Raw genomic sequence first — 21,672 nt, forward strand, 5'->3', positions numbered from 1 at the left:
ATGATTGTTGGTGCTTGATGGGTTGATTTGAGTATCTCAGAAACTGTTGATCTCCTGGCATTTTCACACACAATAGTCTCCAGAGTTTACAGGAAAATGAAAAGGTATCGAGTAAGTGGACATTCTATGAGTGAAAATACCCTGGTCAGAGGAGAATGCCCAGACAGTTTCAAGTTGATAGGAAGCTGAGAGTAACTCAAATAACCATGCTTTACAAGAGTGATGTGCAGAAGAGCATCTCTGAATGTATAATATGTTGAACCTTGAAGTGAGTGGGCTACATCAGCAGAAGACCACACTGGGTTCCACTCCTGTATCCAATAATGCAGCTACCGAGTGTATCCAGACTTAGAAATATATTTCCATTCAGCCCATCTTGTCTGAGGACTCTCAGAGCAATCTCTTCAAACTCATTTCCCACTTGTGTCTGAAATCTATTTCTCCCTCTCATACCCACACACAGATTCTTGCCCATTGACACCCCAGTGAATCTTCTACCACCCACTGACATGACGGACAATTAACCCATCAACATGGGAAGAAACTGGGCAGCACTTGGGTGAAACACACAATGTGGCAGAGTAGACAGACAACTCTACATCATCAGCACCAGAGACCAGCGTTCAGTCCAAGTCACTGGAGCTGGGCCACTGTGTTCCCTTCCGGTTATTGATCTATTAAATACTAGACTCTACAACAGTTACTTCCCCCCAGGCTGATCAACACCTCCACACATTAACCCTCCCCAAGAGTCCCCACCATCAGCCACATCCACATCAGCCACTCGTCTCCATGGCCCCTCAGCATCCACTGCCACTTTTACACTTCTAGTCCACACCTCATACCTACACTGACACACACCTACTCACAAACAAGAGAAAATCTGCAGATGCTGGAAATCCGAGCAACACACACAAAATACTGGAGGAACTCAGCAGGCCAGGCAGCACCTCTGGAAAAGAGTGCAGTGGACGTTTTGGGCTGAGACCCTTCGGCAGGACTGGAGGAGGGTCTCCGCCCGAAATGTTGACTGTACTCTTCCATCCCAACCTACTCTACTGCCTTACTGTGTTTTCATCTGCCCTGCTGCTACCTAGAGGAGTTCCTCTTGCCAAGAGTCACTTAGTGACTTTATCATTTCCTGTCTGTCACCTGATGTTCAGATACTTCTGCATCTCATGTCACTTTACGTACATACAATCAGTCTATACAAGCTAACCCTATGTATGTACAGCCACACTCAAACAATCACTTCTCAACGTGTGGGGCTGAAGTAAGAAGCTGGAAAAGAAGGAATCTGATAGGAGATTGGACCATGGGCAAAAGGGAAAGACAGGCAACAGGGTGAGGTGATTGACAGGTGAAGAAGAAGAGGTAAGGCGGGGGGGAGAGTGAGAATAGGGAATAGAAAAGGGAAGGGGGAGCTGGAAAATCACCAAGAGTTGGAGAAATCAATGTTCCTGCCCTCAGATCAAGGGCTAGCCAGACAGAATATGAAGTGTTGCTCTTCCAACCTGAGACAAGCCTCACTGCGGTAGTACAGGATGCCATAGACCAACATGTCAGAATGGGAATGGCGATTGGCCACCAGTAATCCTGCATTTTATGGATGGATCGAAAGTGCTTGACAACGTTGTCCCTCAACCTACATCAGGTCTTACCATTGTAGCGATTGCATCAGCACCAATGGATACAATAGACTGCCCAAAACGATTCACATCAGTGTTGCCTCACATGGAAGGACTTTTAAGGCCCTGAATGGGGTGGAAGGAGGTGAATAGCCAGATGTAGAACTTCTTTCAATTGTAGGGTTAAGTGTCAGGAAGGAGATTATTGGGAAGGGTCAAGTGGACAAGGGAATCACGGAGGGAACAATCCCTTGGGAAAGTGGAGAGTGGAGTTGAGGTAAAGGTGTGTTTGGTGGGAGGATCCCATTGAAGATGTGGAATCTGCGGAGAATTGTGTGCTGAATGTGGAGGCTGATGGGTTGATAGGTGAGGACAAGAGGAACTCCATCTTTGTTAAGGGATGAGGGTGGATGTCTGGGAAATGGAGATGATGCCGATGAGGGCAGCATTAGTGGTGGGAAGGTGGTGTCCTGACGAGGAAAGCCTCATCCTGGAAATAGATGTGGTGGAGACAAAGGACTGAAAAAAAGGAGACAGGTTGGGAAGAGGTAATGGTCAAGATAGCTGTGTGAGTCAGTCCAGTTATAAAAGATATTCGTAGACAGCTTGTCTCCAGAGGTAGAGACAGTGAGATCAAGAAAAAGCAGAGGGGTGTCAAAAATGGACCAAGTGAATTTAAGGTCAGGGTGCAAGTTGGAGGCAGAGTTAATGAAAGTGATGAGCTCAGCATAATGAAAGACATGGAGCAGCACCAATCTAGTCATCACAGTAGCGCAGAAAGAGTTAGGGAGCTTGGGGAAGGCTTGGAACATGGACTGTTCCACATAGCCAACACAAAGGCACGCATAGCTGGGGCTACGTGGATACCCTCGGCTAGACTGAGCTTGGAGAAAGTGCGAGGAGCTGAAAGAGAAATTGTTCAGTGTGAGGATCAGTTTTGCCGGATGGAGGTGGGTGGTGTTGTTGGGGAACTGCTGTTGAGAAAGGAGCGAGGAACTTTACAGTTTTCTTAATGGGGGATAGAATTGTATAGGAACTTATAGTATAAATGTATAGAGAGGAATTTCTTTAGCCAGAGGGTGGTGAACCTGTGGAATTCACTGCCACAAATGTCTGTGGAGGCCAAGTCATTGGGTATATTTAAAGCGGACATTGATCGGTTCTTAATTCGTAAAGGTGTCAAAGGTTAAGGGGAGAAGGCAGGAAAATGAGGTGAGAGGGATTATAAGTTAGCGATTATCAAATGGCAGAGCAGATTGGTGGACTGAATGGCATAATTCTGCAATGTTTTATGGTCTCAGCTTGCAAAGTTGGTGTTTTCAACTTCCCACTGGGCTACCCGATGTTTATCACCTTTCAAAGGTCTCAAGACAATCCTGCACAGCCGCCTATCAAATCTCTGACACCTACCAGTTCAAACCAAACCCTACCCAACTAGGGAGCAAAAGTCACCAATAAACTCTGTCATCAAAGAAAACTTCATTATGTAACTAATAAGGAGAAGCTGTGCAAACACAGCTTATCCAGGGAGATAGGAATAGAAAGAAGTACTATTTGTGCTCATGTGAAGTTGGGTCAACTAGTCTGGTCTTTATGCCATGCTTTTTATGTTAAAGAAATGCACTCATTCACAGCTTTTACGTTCTATTGTGTCCAACCGACCATAAGGGCAGACAGCCAGCTACTTACTTAACTTGGCTCTGAGCCAGTCGATAACAACGTAGCGTCCACACAATAAAGCTGGGAACACCTCAGGCACAAAATTTCCACATCTGTTTATATCACAATTGACTATGAAAACAAGAACCCATAAAGAGTGTTGGCAAGGATTCAGCCTTAAGAGTTTCATCTGGAAGATCTCACAACCCTACTGTTAATCCACCCGAGATCCTCCAAAACACACTGTTAATCTACCCGAGACCCCATTACCTCACTATTTAACCATCGGAAACCACATAACCTCACTCCACAGTCACACTGTTTAATAATCAGAGACCCCACTAACAGTTAAAATAGTTGTTTACGAGTGAGCCTCACAAAATTATTCAGAGCCTACCCCAACCAGAAGCCTGAATGAACCATGAGAACCACAATCTACTGAGGGCCAGATCAGAGGCATTCAAGTCTGGTGACCAAGAAAGTTACAAAAGGTCCAGGTACGATCTCCGGAAAGCCATCTCATAGGCGAAGTGGGAATTCTGGCCTAAACTTGAACCAACAAAAGGAAGCTCGACAGTTGCAGCAGGGCTTGAAAGCTATCACCACTTATAACTCAAAATCAAGTGACGTGGACAACAACAGGGCTTTTCGCTTCCAGGCGAGCTCGATGCCTTCTATGCTCGCTTTGAGCATCAAAACGTGGAGGAACCATCACAAGCTCCCACAACACCCAGTGATCCTGTAACTTCAGTCTCTGAGGCCGATGTGCAAGCAGCCCTCAGGAGGGTGAACCCACAGAAAGCATCCAGCCCAGATGGGGTCTCTGGCGAAGTACTAAAGACCCTCAGCTGGCTGGAGTGTTCACTGATATCTCTAACCTCTTGCTTCGGCAATCTGAGGTACCCACCTCCTTCAAGCAGGCTTCAATTATACCGGTGCCTAAGAAGAATGTGGTAACTATTATCCAGAGGTACTTACATCTACAGAGATAAGTGTTTTGATGAGTTTGGTGATGAAACATATCAACTCCTGCCTGAGAAGCGACAATTTGCCTACCGGTGTAACAGTTCCACAGCAGATACCATCTCATTGGCTCTTCACAAACAAAATATGCACACATCAGGATGCTCTTCACTGACTACAGCTCAGCATTTAATACTAGCACCCTCTCAAAACTAACAAATAAGCTTCAACGGCTACAAGCAAATGGCTACAATACCCTCCTTGTACAGGTGGATCCTCGATTTCTTCACTTGCAGACCCCAGTCGGTTCGGATTGGCAACAACATCTTCTCTACAATCTCTATCAGCGCAGGTTGACCACGTTTGTGTACTTAGCCCCCTGCTCTACTTGCTTTGCAATCATAACTGTGTGGCAAAGCACAGCTCCAATGCCATATTCCAGGTTTGCTGACGACACCACAGTCATTGGCTGAATCAACAATGTGACAAATCAGCATATAGGAGGGAGCCTGAAAATCTGGCTGAGTGGTGCCACAGCAATAACCTTTCTCTCATTGTCAGCAAGACCAAGAAGCTGATTATTGACCTCAGGAAGAGGAAGCCAGAAGCCCACGAGCCAGCCCCCAGTGGAGGATCGGAGGTGGAGAGGGTTAGCAACTTTAAATTCCTCAGTGTTACTATTTCCGAGGGCCTCTCTTGGGCCCAGCGTATGTACAATTACGAAGAAAGCATGGGAGAGCCTTTACTTCCTTACAAGTCTGTGAAGATTTGGCATGACGTCCAAAACTTTGACAAACTTCTATAGATGTGTAGTAGAGAGTATATTGACTGGCTGCATCACCTGGAAAGACCAACGCCCTTGAATGTAAAATCCACAAAAGTAGTGGATACAGCCCAGTCCATCGTGGGTAAAGCCCTCCTCACCACTGTACAGATTTACACGAAGAGTTGCCGCAAGAGAGCAGTGTCCATCGTCAGGGGCCCCCATCACCCAGGACATGCTCTCTTCTCACTGCTGCCATCAGGAAGGAGGTACAGGAGCCTCAGGACTCACACCAACAGGTTCAGGAACAGTTATTCCCCCTCAACCATCAGGCTATTGAACCAGAGGGGATAACACCTGCCCTATCATTAAAATGTTCCTACAACCTATGGACTCACATTCAAGAACTCTTCATCTCATGTTCTCAATATTTATTGCTTACTTATTTATTTTTGTATTAGAATTTGTTGTCTTTTGCACATTGGTTGAACGCCCAAGTTGGTACACTTTCATTGATTCTATTAGACCATAAGACAAAGGAGCAGAAGTAGGCCATTCGGCCCATCGAGTCTGCTCCGCCATTTTATCATGAGCTGATCCATTTTATCCCATTTAGTCCCACTGCCCCGCCTTCTCACCATAACCTTTGATGCCCTGGCTACTCAGATACCTATCAATCTCTGCCTTAAATACACCCAATGACTTGGCCTCCACTGCTGCCCGTGGCAACAAATTCCATAGATTCACCACCCTCTGACTAAAAAAATTTCTTCGCATTTCTGTTCTGAAAGGGCGCCCTTCAATCCTGAAGTCATGACCTCTCGTACTAGACTCCCCCATCATGGGAAACAACTTTGCCACATCCACTCTGTCCATGCCTTTTAACATTCGAAACGTTTCTATGAGGTCTCCCCTCATTCTTCTAAACTCCAAGGAATACAGTCCAAGAGCAGACAAACGTTCCTCATATATTAACGCTCTCATTCCCGGAATCATTCTAGTGAATCTTCTCTGTACCCTCTCCAACGTCAGCACACCCTTTCTTAAATAAGGAGAACAAAACTGCCCACAGTACTCCAAGTGAGGTCTCACCAGCGCCTTATAGAGCCTCAACATCACATCCCTACTCCTATACTCTATTCCTCTAGAAATGAATGCCAACATTGCATTCGCCTTCTTCACTACTGACTCAACCTGGAGGTTAACTTTAAGGGAATCCTGTACGAGGACTCCCAAGTCCCATTGCATCTCAGAACTTTGAATTCTTTCCCCATTTAAATAATAGTCTGCCCATTTATTTTTTCTGCCAAAGTGCATAACCATACACTTTCCAACATTGTACTTCATTTGCCACTTCTCTGCCCATTCTTCCAATCTATCCAAGTCTCTCTGCAGGCTCTCCGTTTCCTCAGCACTACCGGCCCCTCCACCTATCTTCGTATCATCAGCAAACTTAGCCACAAAGCCATCTATTCCATAATCCAAATCGTTGATGTACAATGTAAAAAGAAGCGGCCCCAACACTGATCCCTGTGGAACACCGCTGGTAACCGCCAGCCAACCAGAATAGGATCCCTTTATTCCCACTCTCTGTTTCCTGCCAATCAGCCAATGCTCTATCCACGTATGCAACTTTCCTGTAATTCCATGGGCTCTTATCTTGTTAAGTAGCCTCATGTGTGGCACCTTGTCAAAGGCCTTCTGAAAATCCAAATATACAACATCCACTGCATCTCCCTTGTCTAGCCTACTGGTAATTTCCTCAAAAAATTGTAATAGGTTTGTCAGGCAGGATTTTCCTTTAAGGAATCCATGCTGAGTTCTGCCTATCTTGTCATATGCCTCCAGGTACTCTGTAACCTCATCCTTGACAATCGACTCCAACAACTTCCCAACCACCGATGTCAAGCTAACAGGTCTATAATTTCCTTTTTGCTTCCTTGCCCCCTTAAATAGCAGAGTGACATTTGCAATCTTCCAGTCTTCCGGAACCATGCCAGAATCTATCGACTTTTGAAAGATCATCGCTAATGCCTCCGCAATCTCCACAGCTACTTCCTTCAGAACACGAGGGTGCATTCCATCTGGACCGGGAGATTTATCTACCTTTAGACTATTCAGCTTCCTGAGTACTTTCTCTGTCGTAATTGTGACTGCGCACACTTCTCTTCCCTGCCACCCTTGAGTGTCCGGTATCCTGCTGTCTTCCTCAGTGAAGACTGATGCAAAATACTCGTTCAGTTCCTCTGCCATCTCCTCATCTCCCATTACAATTTCTCCAGTATCATTTTCTATTGGTCCTATATCTACTCTCACCTGTCTTTTACTCTTTATATACTTGAAAAAGCTTTTAGTATCCTCTTTGATATTACTTGCTAGTTTCCTTTCATAGTTAATCTTTTCTCTCTTAGTGACCTTCTTGGTTATTATGGTTATTATTCTATTATGCCTGCAAGAAAATGAATCTCAGAATTGTATATGGTGACATATATATACTTTGAACTTTGAACAAACCCACCATTTGATCACTAGAGGCCCTATAACCTCACTGTTTAAACAGCAGAGACTGCACAATGCCACTGTTTAACCACCAGAGACCCCATGAGAGCAAGGAGATAATGTTGAGGCTTTATAAAGCACTGGTGAGTATTGTGAGCAGTTTTGGTCCCCCATCTAAGAAAGGATGTGCTGACATTGGAGAGGGTTCAAATGAGATTCATGAAAATAATCCTGGAAATGAAAGTTACTATATGAAAAGTGTTTAATGACTCAGGGCCTGTACACACTGGAATTCAGAAGAATGATGGGGGAGACCTCATTGAAATCTATCGAATGTTAGAAGGCCACTCTATAGAGTGGATGCGGAGAGGATGTTTCCTATGGTGGGAGAGTCTAAGACCAGAGGATACAGCTTCAGAATAGAGGGACGTCATTTTAGAACAGCGATAAGGAGAAATTTCTTTAGCCAGCAAGTGGTGAATCTGTAGAATTCGGTGCCACAGGCAGCTGTGGAAGTCAAATCATTGGGTATATTTAAGGCAGACGTTGATAAATTCTTGATTAGTCAGGGTATGAAGGGTTACAGGAAGAAGGCAGGATATTGGGGCTGATAGGGAAATGGACCAGCCATGAAGTAATGGCGGAGCAGAGTCGATGGGCCAAATGGCCTAATTCTGCTCCTATTAGCTATGGTCTTATAACCTCACTATTTAACAACCAGAGGTCCCATAGTCACATTGCTTAATCACTAGAGAGCACACAATCCCACTGTTTGATCACCAGAGACCCCATAAACTCATGGATTACTCACCGGATAACCTACAGTATCACTGTTTAACCATTAGCAACCCCATAACCACCAGACACCCCACATTACCATTATTTAATAACCAGAGCCCATGCAATCGTCCATCTCATTGCTGAAAATTCCACAATCACAACCACACTCAAAGTGCTGGATGAACTCAGCACATCAGGCATGGAGAGGAATAAAGAGTCAAAGGTTCATTTATTATCAAAGTATACAACTCTGAAATTCTTCTCTGATGTTTCGGGCCAAGACCCTTCATCAGGCCCGAAACAGTGACTGTTTATTTCCCTCCATAGATGCTGCCCGACTTGCTGAGTTCCTCCTGCAATTTGTGTGTGTTCTTCAAGATGCATCTGCGGAATCTCGTGTTTGTGCCCACAACCTCACTGCGTTGACTGTGCACCCACACTGCCAACACAGTGCCCCAGGGTTGGACACCTTGTCCTCACTGATCTAAGTTGGCAAGGTCACTGAACATCATGTCATCAAACTAATGCCATGCGCTGTGCCATCCTCACATTCCAGTCTGTTGATCTCTTTTGGGGACTTCTATTTTCACATTTTAGCTCTCGGTTCCCTCAAATTAAATATAATTTTAATTTACCTCCAAAAGGTCCTAATTTACCCCCTTGTTTGACACAGTGCTCGTGTGGGTGTCTGTGTCTCTCTGTGTCCGAGTATCCTCTTCCTATTATGGTTTGCATTCTAACAAAGCCTATAAATCAGAACATTTTATTTCTGTATGTATTATTAAGGATTCAGTTCCCTTTCCATGGAAAAAGCTGATACACGTATATGGGAAGATGCTGTCCAGATATACAACAGTGAATGCACAAAGTACAAACAGGATACAAAGGTCCTGGTAAATCAGTTAATAAGGTCCCGCCCACAAATTTATCAACATAACTGTGTATATTTTGGCAGGAGTAAGGGGAGGTTTTATTGAACATTAACTGCAGGATACTGGTCCTAAAACACAATCCACTGTGCATGCATATAATCTAACCCACTGTTCACACACATAATCTAACACGCACAGTCTTAGGCGCGTGCAAAAAATTCTGTAAAGTGAAATGCTTTCAAAAATAATGAATTGAAAAACTTAAGTATCAAAAATACTATAAAGAGCACTGAATAGTAAAAGAAAATCTAAAGCACATCAATATTTGGTGTGACCACTCTTTGCCTTTAAAACTCCACCAATTCTCTTTGGCACACCGTCATGCAGTTCTACAAGAAACTCAGCCAGTAGGTTGCTCCAAGCATCTTGAAAAACTTGCTACAGTTCTTCTGCAGACTCTGGCTACCTCACTTACTTCTGTCTCTCCAGATAATCCCAGACAGCATTGCTGCTGTTGAGATCAGGGCTCTGTGGAGACCTTACCATCTTTTACCATATAAATGATCTAGGGTGCCTAAGACTTTTGCACAGTACTGTAATCTAACCCACTGTGTACGCATATAGTCTAACCCACCACTGCGCAGGATCAGACAGACAGGGTAAATTGACTGCACTCAGCTTACTTGCGACAACTGAAATTTGCAACATAATGTAATGCCCTGGTTCATTTTTTTTTACTGTTATGCCGTATGTATTTCATTTTGTGCTGTTCTGGGAGAGCTGCTTGTGTTCTGCTTATGATTGGGTTACTGTTGAAGACAAGAGATGAGGAGAAATGTGTGCCATCCAATTAGGATGGTCGGATTAAGGGGAGATTTCTCTGGTGAGGGACACTAAGGTTGGGCTTGGGGCTTTTGTTCGAGAGGTTGATGAAGACAGAAGACACTGGGGAGAACTGGTTGTAGCATCTAATCCGGTAGCAGACCCGTTTGTGCGAGAAGGATTGTGCGTGACATTCGGAAGGCGGTGTGTGCTTTCACGTTGACCGAGCGCCCAGCTCATGAGGGACAGAGAAGTTCAAGATGAGCTCCAACTTGTGCACATTTGACTGTTTAATTAGAATGGACCGTTTTCTTTTTGTTATTCTTCACTAACCCTTTAGTTAAGATTCATAAATATAATTCCTTTAATCATATCAGTGTACCGTCTGTTATTTCATGGTATTAATTTGTAACAGGGTAGCAAATGACAGCATCCTCAAACAGGGGTTTGGGGTGGGATCGATCACCCCTCAATCTCGCGAGTTTGGCGGGGCCGGAGGTCATCTTCCCTGGACTTATGCAGACAAGGGAACCAGGGTGTTTCAATAGAAAAATACAGAACAGCAACACATCCTTCAGACCACATTGTCTGTGCTGACTATTACGCCAAATTAAACTAATCCTATCTGCCCGTACATGGTCCATATCCCTCCATTCCCTTATGTCCATGTGTCTGTCTAAATGCCTTCGAATCACCATGACCAAGTTCCACTTTCACTTCCACTCCCAGCAGCAAGCTCCAGGCACCTTCCACTCCGTGTAAAGAAAACTTACCGCAGATAAATGCACATTTATTTCTCCACTAAAATGCATTCTACTGAAGTTAGTTACACAAGTCTAAGGATGCCTACAAGATCAAACCCCTCACTCAAGTCCTGTCAAATTTATTGTCATGTGCACAAAGACAAAATAAATGTATTATCAAAGTACACATATGTTACCATATACTACCTTGAGATTCATTTTCTTCCAGACATTTACAGAAAAACAAAGAAATACAGTAGAAATTTACAAAAACTGTCTGTACATAGATAAAGACTAACAATGTGCAAAAGAAGAAAAACTGTGCAAATAAAAACATTGAGAACACGAGTTGTAAAGAGTCTTTGAACGTGAGTCTGTCAGACGTGGAATCAGTTCAGAGTTGTGGTGAGGTACAGGTGCAATGAGAGACTTACTTACAGCACCATCACAGGCACATAAACACACAGAATATAAATTATACCACACAGTGAAAAGATAAAAGACTGTGCAAAAACATGACCTCAGTGCATAAAACAAGGACACAATCAGATACAAGTCCGTCGCAGTGCAAGAGGTGGTCTGTAGAGTTCTGTTGAGATACGTAGGGTTAGAGCTGTACAGGTTGTTTCAAGAACTTGATGGCTGTGTGAAAGTAGCTGTTCCTGAAGCACCTTCTGTGCCACCTGCCTGGAGGTACCAGCAAGAAAAGAGCATGACATGGCATAACTAACAGGACGATAACTCATATCCATTTTGCCTGGGAATGTTAGGAATAAATAAAAAGGGAAAAGCCTTACTTCCATCCTAGCCTTGTAGAAATCCACATCGTGTAGCCTCTCTCTGCACCGTATCAGTTCATTCTCCAATCTGTCCACTCGGTTCGCTTTCTCCCGCAGAGAGTCTACCTCGTCCTGATATGCTCTCACCGAGCGCGCATCTGTGGTCAACTGCATGTTCTGAGAAGGAACAGAGTTAAACCTTTAGTTTTACTGCCTTCACCCCACTACCAGGTTGTGAATCCAAACAGCAAAATTGAACTGGCAAATTGGTTTATTACTGTCACGTACTGAAATATAGGGAAAAACTTACCTTGCATGCTGTCCATTTAGATCATTGCATGATTTATTTAAATATAGAGACACAGCACGGAATAGGGCCTTCCAGCTCTATGAACCACACTGCCCAGCAACTCTGATTTAACCCTAACCTAATCACACAACAACTTACAATGACTAATTGTCTTCGGCCTGTGGGAGGAAACCAGAGCACCTGGAGAAAACCCACGCATAACAATGTATTGAGGTAGTTTGACGGAAAGCAACAACAGAACGCAGAATAAAGTGTTACAGCGACAGAGAAAGTGCACTGCAGACAGCCAATAAGGTGCAAGGTCATAACAAGGGAGACTGTGAGCTCAAGAGCCCATCTTATCAAACCAGGGAACCATTCAATAGACATCACAGACAGAAGCTATCCTTGAGCCTGGCGGTATGTATGTTCAGGCTCTTGCTTCTCCTGTCCAGTGGAGGGGGGAGAGAGAGAAAGAATGCCCAGGGCGGGTGGGATTGTTTATTACTGAGGCAGCATATCAAAGGTCAAGTGAGAATGGGAACTGAAGCAACTAAGTATTAGCCAGAACAAAAGGAATGTAAGAGGATGGTGAGTTTAAAGGCTGATAAATCCCAAGAACCCAATGATGCATGAGGAGTTTTTTTTGGGGGGGGAGTGCTTCAGAGATGAGGAATGCTCTGGTTAACATCTGATGTTACCCTCAGGTGGAATTTCAGCATGATCATGCTGTATGATGGAGCAGACTCTGAGGATTCTGTGGACTATCCCTGCTCCTGGTTCTTAAATCCAGTTTTCCGGGAACTTAACAACATCTTCTCATTTTCAAAAACCCATTGAACGAAAGTTTCTACTCCACCTGACTCCTGGTCAATGTCTTCTTCACCCATCACACACCTCGTGCCAGCCCATGTCTCAGAGGGCCAAGTCAAATGTCAAAGAGTTTGAGTCAAGCTCTCCAGAGACCGCTGTAAATGAAGGCCAGACCTTCAATGTGGAGGGAGCTGGGCATCGCTAAGAGTACTATCTTACACAGCAGTTAAACTGAAGCTGCATCTGGAAATCAAAGCCAATGGCCACTTTTCTGGGGACAGTCAGGGAAGTTCTAGCCAGTGACTTTAGGCTCATATTCATATTGCACCCAACCACCACAGATTAGCTGCTCGCTATGAAATTATGGCTGATGGGATGAGACCATGTCCTGTGAAACAACATTTCAGAAAATAGTTCATTAGATGGGAAGACTTTGGGGTGGCCCAAATCCACTAAAGGTGTACAGAATTGGGAGATTTCCTTGAGATACCCTACGTAGGGTTCTCAGTAATATTAATTGTAATGTTAATTGTTGAGGCTGACAAAATGACTTCTCTAATGTTAACCGCTGAGTTAAGGGGTTCTCTGTAGCAGCATGTTTGGGCTATAATTAGTGATAACAGGACTTGTATTCATTTGTTAGCCAATGGACGTCATGTTATTCTATCTGTATATGTGGGAACTGGAGGGAATGCACGGGCTTTTCGTCGAGGAGAAGAGAAGAGGTCGGACGTGAGTCGAGCGCTCTGGTAGATCACCGGGAGTGATCCCAGCCGAGGGTCGACAGAGTTCGGAGGAGATCGATGGGTGGAAAGGATACCAGATTTTGTGAGCTCCAACAAATTATTTTGTGCACAGAACTGATAAATTTACTGACTTGGCGCCTTTATTGTATTTGGTTCTACTAACCCATCACCAAGAAATAATCATAAACTGTAATAATTTAATTGTATATTGTGTACTGTCTGATATTTTATGTCGTGGGCTTGTACTTGTACCAGGGTACATCACACGGTATCCACACCAACGCGATTACAGTGTTGGCGGGGTCAACGCCAGTTAACCTTAGACGAATGGAAGCAAATTGGGCAAAGACGCTACACCTACTAGTAGTAGATCAGCAATTATCTTAACACTATTACAACACCAGTGACTGGGGTTCAATTCCCACTGTAAGGAGTTTTACATTCTCCCTGTAAACACAAGGGGTCCTGTTGGGTGCTGTGGTTGGACATAGGGGGTTAGTAGATTCATTGGTCACACAGGTGTAATCGGGCAATGTGGGCTCATTGGGCTGGAAGAGTCTGCTACCGTGCTGTGTCTCTAAGTCTAAACTAATTTGGAGCAGAGAAAATAACCAAATAGGTTTATGCTGGCATCTAAACCCAGTGGCCATGTTATTAAGTACAGGGGTGTGGAGCCCAGTGTGGTCTTCTGGTGCTGTACCCATCCATTTCAAGTGTTGAAGTGTTGTGCCTTCACACATACTCTTCTGCATACCATTACTGTAATTCGTTGTTACTTGAGTTACTGTCGCCTTCCTGTCGGCTTGAACCAGTCTGGCCACTCTCCTGTGACCTCTCTCATGAACAAGGCATTTTTGTTCATGGAACTGCTGTGTGCATGTTTTTTTTTTGTTTATCACATCATTCTCTTTAAAGTCTATAATAGAGACTGTTGTACATAAAAATCCCAGGAGATCAACTGTTTCTGAGATACTCAAACTGCCGTCAGGCACCAACAATCTTCCACAGTCAAGGTCACTTAGGTCACATCTCTACCCCATTCTGATGTTTGGTCTGAACAACTGTGCCTCTAGACCATGCCTACATGTTTTTATGCACTGGGTTGCTGCCACATAATTGGCTGATTAGATATTGGCATTAATGAGCAGGTATATAGGTGTACCTACTGAGTGTTTGCACCAATGGTATTCCTTTGAGAAACCTCTTCTCAAACTGAATACCAAGGGAGGCCTCCACTTTTCCTTGAGAGGCCAGGCATGACTGTGACTTTACACTTCACCTGAAGGACCGCAACTCTAATACCAAAGCAATCCAGCATAGCCGAGACTACACTGTATTCTGTTTTCTTTTTACTATCTTGATGCCCTTACATATGGCATGAACTGACTGGATGGCATGCGCACAAATGATTTTAGGTCCATAAGACATAGGAACAGAATTAGGCTATTCAGCCCATCAAGATTTCCCTGTTTATTATTCCCCTCAACCCCATTCTCCTGCCTTCTCCCCATAACATTTGATGCCCTTAGTAATCATGAACCATCAACCTCTGTTTTAAGTACACCAAATGACTTACCATCTGTGGAAAAGAATTCCACAGATTGATCACCCTATTTCTAAAGAAATACTGCCTTATCTCTGCTCTAAAGCAATGTTCTTGTATTCTGAAGCTGTGCCCTCTGGTCCTATACTCACCCACTACAGGAAACATCCTCTCCACACCCACTCCATCTAGCCCTTTCAATATTCATCAGGTTTCAATGAGATCTTCCCCTCATTCTTCTAAACTTCAGCGAGTACAGACCCACAGCCAAATGCTCCTCCTATGTTAAAATTTCCATTCTTGGGATTATTGTCAAACCTCCTCTGGGCCCTCCCCAGAACCAACACATCTTTTCTTAGATATGGGGTACCCAAAACTGATCAGCATTCTCCAAGTGTGGTCTGGCCAGTGCCCTATAAAGCCTCAGTGGTATGTCCTTGTTTCTCTCTTGGTTCACGTGACGATAATAAACCAACAGACTTTTTGTGCTCAAGTCTCTGGAATGTGACTCAAACCCACAGCTCCAGCCTCTGAATTCACAGGCAAGGGAGTATGTCCATTTAAATCGTGGTTAACGAAGTGGGCCAAATGCCTTGAGTTGACAGAACTCTTGCAGCAGACCCCTTACCTCCTGTCGCAACCTCTGCAACTCTGCATCAAGTCGTTCCACTTCATTCCTGGAGTCAATGAGCTGTTCAGCTTTTTCTTCCCTAGGGATGTGTTGAGAGAAAGGAAAAGGTATTATTAAGGGCCCAAAGGCCTCATGTTCAACAATTTGTTGTGCATTGTTGAAGCACCTGCAGCTTTTCAAAGACAACCTCTTTCAAATCCTTCAACACAGGAAACACCCACCCCACCATTGAGCACATCTACAACGAGCACCGTCACAGGAGAGCAGCATGCATCAACAAGGATCCCTACCACCCAGGCCACGCTCTCTTCTCGCTGCTGCCATCAGATGGGAGGTTCAGCAGCCTTAGGTGCACGGTCCAACATTCAGTGCAAATGATTGCCTTGGATATCTGTCTTGCGATCGCAAAAGCCTGTTGGACATTGATAAGGTAGAACACTGCAAGTCTTGTCCACTGGTTCATTGGCGAGACCGACAGTGTAGGAGTTGCACGGCCTGGCTGTTGCGCGCACCAGGCCCTCATACCTGGAGGTCGCCTGTTGCAGCTGCCCAGTGGAGGAGACACTGAAGGCTGTGTGGTGTGGTATCTATGCTGGGCAGGGGGCTGGGGGCTTGACCTGCCTGTTGGGGCTGCTCTCCAGTGTTCACTTGGTGGAAGACAGGCTGGATTGCATTCATTTGCAGCTGCACCAACACACGATGATTGGACTGCTGCAGGCTCGTTCTTGCCGACAGCAACCGATGTCCTATCAGTCTAACGGACATGACACGCAGGGACTTGGGCCAAATTTTTTTTCATTTTTGTGACTGTACATTTACTGCTATCATAATTATGGGCTGTGTATGACTGTTGGTACTGTGTTTTGCAGCTTAGCCCCAGAGCAACGCTGTTTCGTTTAGGTGTATTCACGTATGGTTGAATGACAATTAAACTTGAACTTCAGCTCCCACATCACCAGGTTCAGAAACAGTTATTACCCTTCAACCATCAGGCTTCTGTACTGGCGCAGATAACTTCACTCACCTCAACTCTGAATTGATTCCACAACCTAAAAACTACTTTCAAGGACTCTACAAATCATGTTCAATATTATTTATTTATTATTATTTTATATATTTTTTCTCAGCTCAAATTGGTAAAACCTGAGGTATGGGCATAGCATACTCATTTCAGAATTGCTAGGAACTTTTGGACTAATCCAGTAGTGTTTAGTATTGTGACTTTCTGGAGATTTACATGAATATTGCTGTGTAGGCTTAATTGTTTAATGCTATTGTGTAGTGACTTTGGGATGATACCAGTTGTACAAACATAGATTACTATTGGGACAATGTATACTCTGCTCATGTTCCATAGTCTTTCAATTTTCTCTTTTAATTCTGCATCTTTCTGGGGGCGGGGTGTCACTTATTGATTTCTGCATGTTATGTATGTTTGGAATGGCTATATCTATTAAGTAATTTGCTCTTGCTTGTTTATCCTGTAATATTATACCTGGCCAATTATTATGAATTGTCCTATCTGTAATAATGGCTTGTATGGTGTCTTTTATGAGTTTGTGCTTTAAAGCAAGATTTTTATTATTAATTATTATTATTTATTTTCTTTTTATATTTGCACAGTTTCTCTTGCACATTAGCTGTTGGTCTATCTTTGTTTATGTGTAGTTTTTAATCGATTCTATAATGTTTCATTCTTTCTAATGTGAATACCCACAAGAAAATTAATCTGAGGGTAGCATATGGTGACATCTACAGTGGCATGCAAAAGTTTGGGCACCCCTGGTCAAAATTTCTGTTACTGTGAATAGCTAAGCGAGTAAAAGATGAACTGATTTCCAAAAGGCATAAAGTTAAAGATGACACATTTCTTTCATATTTTAAGCAAGAAAACTTTTTTATTTCCATCTTTTACAGTTTCAAAATAATGAAAAAGGAAAAGGGCCTGAAGCAATAGTTTGGGCACCGTGCATGGTCAGTACCTAGTAACACCCCCTTTGGCAAGTATCACAGCTTGTAAACACTTTTTGTAGCCAGCTAAGAGTCTTTCAATTCTTGTTTGGGGGATTTTCGCCCATTCTTCCTTGCAAAAGGCTTCTAGCTCTGTGAGATTCTTGGGCCGTCTTGCATTCACTGCTCTTTTGAGGTCTATCCACAGATTCTCAATGATGTTTAGGTCGGGGGGCTATGAGGGCCATGGCAAAACCTTTAGCTTGCGCCTCTTGAGGTAGTCCATTGTGGATTTTGGGGTGTGTTTAGGATCATTATCCTGTTGTAGAAGCCATCCTCTTTTCATCTTCGGCTTTTTTACAGACAGTGTGCTGTTTGCTTCCAGAATTTGCTGGTATTTAATTGAATTCATTCTTCTCTCTACCAGTAAATGTTCCCCGTGCCACTGGCTGCAACACAAGCCCAAAGCATGATCGATCCACCCCAGTGCTTAACAGTTGGAGAGGGGTTCTTTTCATGAAATTCTGCACCCTTTTTTCTCCAAACATACCTTTGCTCATTGCGGCCAAAAAGTTCTATTCAAAAGGTTCAAAGGAACATCTAAACAAGCCTGATGCATTTTGGAAACAAGTCCTGTGGACTGATGAAGTTAAAATAGAACTTTTTGGCCGCAGAACTAGAAGCCTTTTGCAAAGAAGAATAGGCGAAAATCCCCCAAACAAGAATTAAAAGACTCTTAGCTGGCTACAAAAAGCACTCACAAGCTGTGATACTTGCCAAAGGGGGAATTACTAAGTACTGCCATGCAGGGTGCCCAAACTTTGCTTTGGGTCCTTTTCCTTTTTTGTTATTTTGAAACTGTAGAAGATGGAAATAAAAAAGTTTTCTTACTTAAAATATTAAAGAAATGTGTCATCTTTAACTTTATGCCTTTTGGAAATCAGTTCATTTTTTACACACTTAGCTATTCACAGTAACAGAAATTTTGACCGGGGTGCCCAAACTTTTGCATGCCACTGTATGCACGTTCTTTGACAATAAATTTACTTTGAACTTTGAACAACACACTTTCGTCTTGGACTGGAGATAATTTCTGTTACACTGTGGGCAACAGGGAATAAGCAGGTGCACATTATTCACTCTTCATAATAATGGCTTTAACCGGTGGAACGAGTCTTTCAGTAATTTAGACATGTGCAATTGAGGTGAGATTGGAAATCTATCACCTTTCATTTACGATCCTAAAATTACCAGTAATGCTGCCTTTTCAATTCCTTTTCAGCTGAGTCAACAGAAGAAGTTCTGCTTCTTCTATGGCACCTCTGCAGTTCCTAACCAATGAGAATGAGGCTTCAGAAATACCTGTAACCCAACACCGTATCTAGTTAACCACCGCTCAACCTCTGATTCAATGTCATAATAATCAAGGAGTCGGTTTTCACACTGCTCAGACTGGAACAGCCTCCTGGTGCTGAGCTGCTGAGACTGAAGAAGCCGTTTCTGAGTTTCAGATTTTGTCTTTACATAGTGCCTTTCACTGTAGCACAGCTGGTTTTACAGCCATCTGCATCCTTCTGAAATGCGGCCAGCGTGGGAAACATGACAGATAATTTCCGCACAGAAACGTCACTTGTGCGTAACCAAACTTTCTATTTCAGAGATGTTGGTTGGCTGAACGCAAAGGACAAGAAAGGAAAACTCCCCTGCTCTTCGGAGAATATTAAGAAGAACCTGAGGGAGAAGCCACAGTCTAAGATGGGCTGAATGGCCTGTTTCTATGTCGCAGTGCTCTATGACTCTATTGCATTGGTAACAACTGCATGGGAGGTCAGTTTGGGGTGGGGGGTGGGGAAGGTGGCGGTTCACTTTAACTTTTAAAATGAACAACCCAACCTACAGCAGTAAGTTTGCAGATGATACAAAGAAAGGTTGGTGATGTTTTGGATAGTGTAGAAAGTTGTCTGCTACAGCGGGACATTGATAGGAAGCGAGAGTTGGGCTGAGAAGTGATGAAGTTCAATCCAGAAAAGTGTGAAATGAGTCACTTTGAAAGGGCCAACTTGAAGGCAGGGTACAAGGTTAATGCAGAATTCTTAGCAATGTGGAAGAACTGAGGGCCCTTGGGGGTCATATCCATAGATCCCTCAAAGTTGTCTCACAAGTTGACAAGGTGGTTAAGAAGCCTTATAGTGTAAACAACAGGAATTCTGCAGATGCTGGAAGTTCAAGCAACACACATCAAAGTTGCTGGTGAACGCAGCAGGCCAGGCAGCATCTCTAGGAAGAGGTAGTCTGTTGGCCTTATAGTGTGTTGGCCTTCATTAGTCAGGAGATTCAATTCAAGAGCTGTAATGTGACTTTGCAACTCTATAAAACTCTGGTTAGACCATGCTTGGAGTAAGGTGTTCATTTTGAATTGACTCATTATAGGAAGGATGTGTAAGTTTTAGAGAGGATGCAAAGGAGTTTTACTAGAATACTTTCCGGATTAAAGAGCATGCCTGAACAGGAAAGGTTGAGTGATCTCAGGATTTCCTCTTTGGTGCAAATGACGATGACGGGTGTGTAAGATGTTATGAGGCAGAGAGACAGCCAGTATGAGGACAGCCAGTGTCTTTTTCCCAGGGCAGAAATAGCTAACACAAGAGCATATAATTTTAAGGTGACTGGAGGAAAGTATGGGGGTGATGTCAGCGTAAGTCTTTTATATACAGCGTGTGGAAAGCTCTGCCTGGGATCAGACAGATAAATGCGTGGCTGAGAGACTGGTGCAGGGGACAGGGCTTCAGATTCCTGGATCATTGGGATCTCTTCTGGGGGAAGTATGACCTGTTCAAAATGGACGGGTTACACCTGAACCCGAAGGGGACCAATATCCTGGCGGGAAGGTTTAAACTGTTAGGGAGGGCTTAAACTAATTTGGCAGGGGGATGGGAACCGGAATGATAGAGCAGAGGAAGAGGAAAACAGAAATAAATCTAAGATAGTGAGCAGTAAGGATATCAGGAAGGACAGGCAGGTGATAGGGCAAATTTGCAGCCATTGGGATGAGTTGCAGTGCAATCAATGCAAAAAGTACCAAATACTGTTCTTAAGGTTTTATACTTAAATGCACGCAGCATAAGGAATAAGGTGGATGATCTTGTCGTACAGCTACAGATTGGCAGGTATGATGTTGTGGCCATCACTGAGACGTGGCTAAAGGATGCATGTCTCTGGGAGCTGAACGTCCAAGGATGGTGTGTTGGAAAGATAGGCAGGTAAACAGAGGGGGTAGCGTAGCTTTATTGGTAAGAAATGATATTAAATCATTAGAAAGAGGTGATATAGGATCGGAAGGTGCAGAATCTTTATGGGTTGAGCTAAGAAATCGCAGGGGTAAAAGGACCCTGATGGCAGTTATATACATGCCTCCAAATAGCTGCAGTGATGTGGACTACAAATTACAACAGGAAATAGAAAAGGCTTGTCAGAAGGGCAGTGTTATGACAATTGTGGGGGATTTTAATATGCGAGTGGATTGGGAAAATCAGGTCGGCACTGGATCTCAAGAGAGAGAATATGTAGAATGTCTGTGAGATGGCTTTTTAGAACAGCTTGTTGTTGAGCCCACTGGGAATCGGCTGTACTGGATTGGGTATTGTGTAATGAACCAGAGGTGATTAGAGAGATTGAGGTGAAGGAACCCTTAGGAGGCAGTGATCATAACATGATTGAGTCCATCATGAAATTTGAAAAAGAGAAGCCGAAATCCGATGTGTCGGTATTTCAGTGGAGTAAAGGAAATTACAGTGGCATGAGAGAGGAACTGGCCAAAGTTGACTGGAAAGGGACACTGGCGGGAAGGACGGCAGAGCAGTAGTGGCTGGAATTTATGCGAGAAGTGAGGAAGGTGCAAGACAGATATATTCCAAAAAAGAAGAAATTTTCAAATGGGAAAAGGATGCAACCGGGGCTGACAAGAAAAGTCAAAGCCAAAGCTAAAGCAAAGGAGAGGGCATACAAGGAAGCAAAAATTAGTGGGAAGACAGAGGATTGGGAAGTTTTTAAAAGCTTACAAAAGGAAAATAACAAGGTTATTAAGAGGGAAAAGATGAACTATGAAAGGAAGCTAGCAAATAATATCGAAGAGGATACTAAAAGCTTTTTCAAGTATATAAAGAGTAAAAGGCAGGTGAGAGTAGATATAGGA

At 43.7% G+C, this 21,672-nt stretch overlaps 1 protein-coding gene across 1 annotated transcript in view; it reads right to left on the minus strand.

Annotated features, from left to right (window-relative positions):
- The window catches only part of LOC134345040 (protein Daple-like), a 255,263-nt gene that overhangs the window by 104,456 nt on the left and 129,135 nt on the right, over positions 1–21,672 (minus strand). The window contains exons 9-10 of the mRNA XM_063045180.1: positions 15,528–15,609; positions 11,527–11,685 (exon numbers count right to left, since the gene is read on the minus strand). Of these exons, the coding sequence (XP_062901250.1) occupies positions 11,527–11,685; positions 15,528–15,609 (241 nt within the window). The remainder of the gene's footprint in view (positions 1–11,526; positions 11,686–15,527; positions 15,610–21,672) is intronic.

This window comes from Mobula hypostoma, chromosome 1 (genome assembly GCF_963921235.1).
Source record: "Mobula hypostoma chromosome 1, sMobHyp1.1, whole genome shotgun sequence".
In the NCBI taxonomy this organism is placed as follows: Eukaryota; Metazoa; Chordata; class Chondrichthyes; order Myliobatiformes; family Myliobatidae; genus Mobula; species Mobula hypostoma.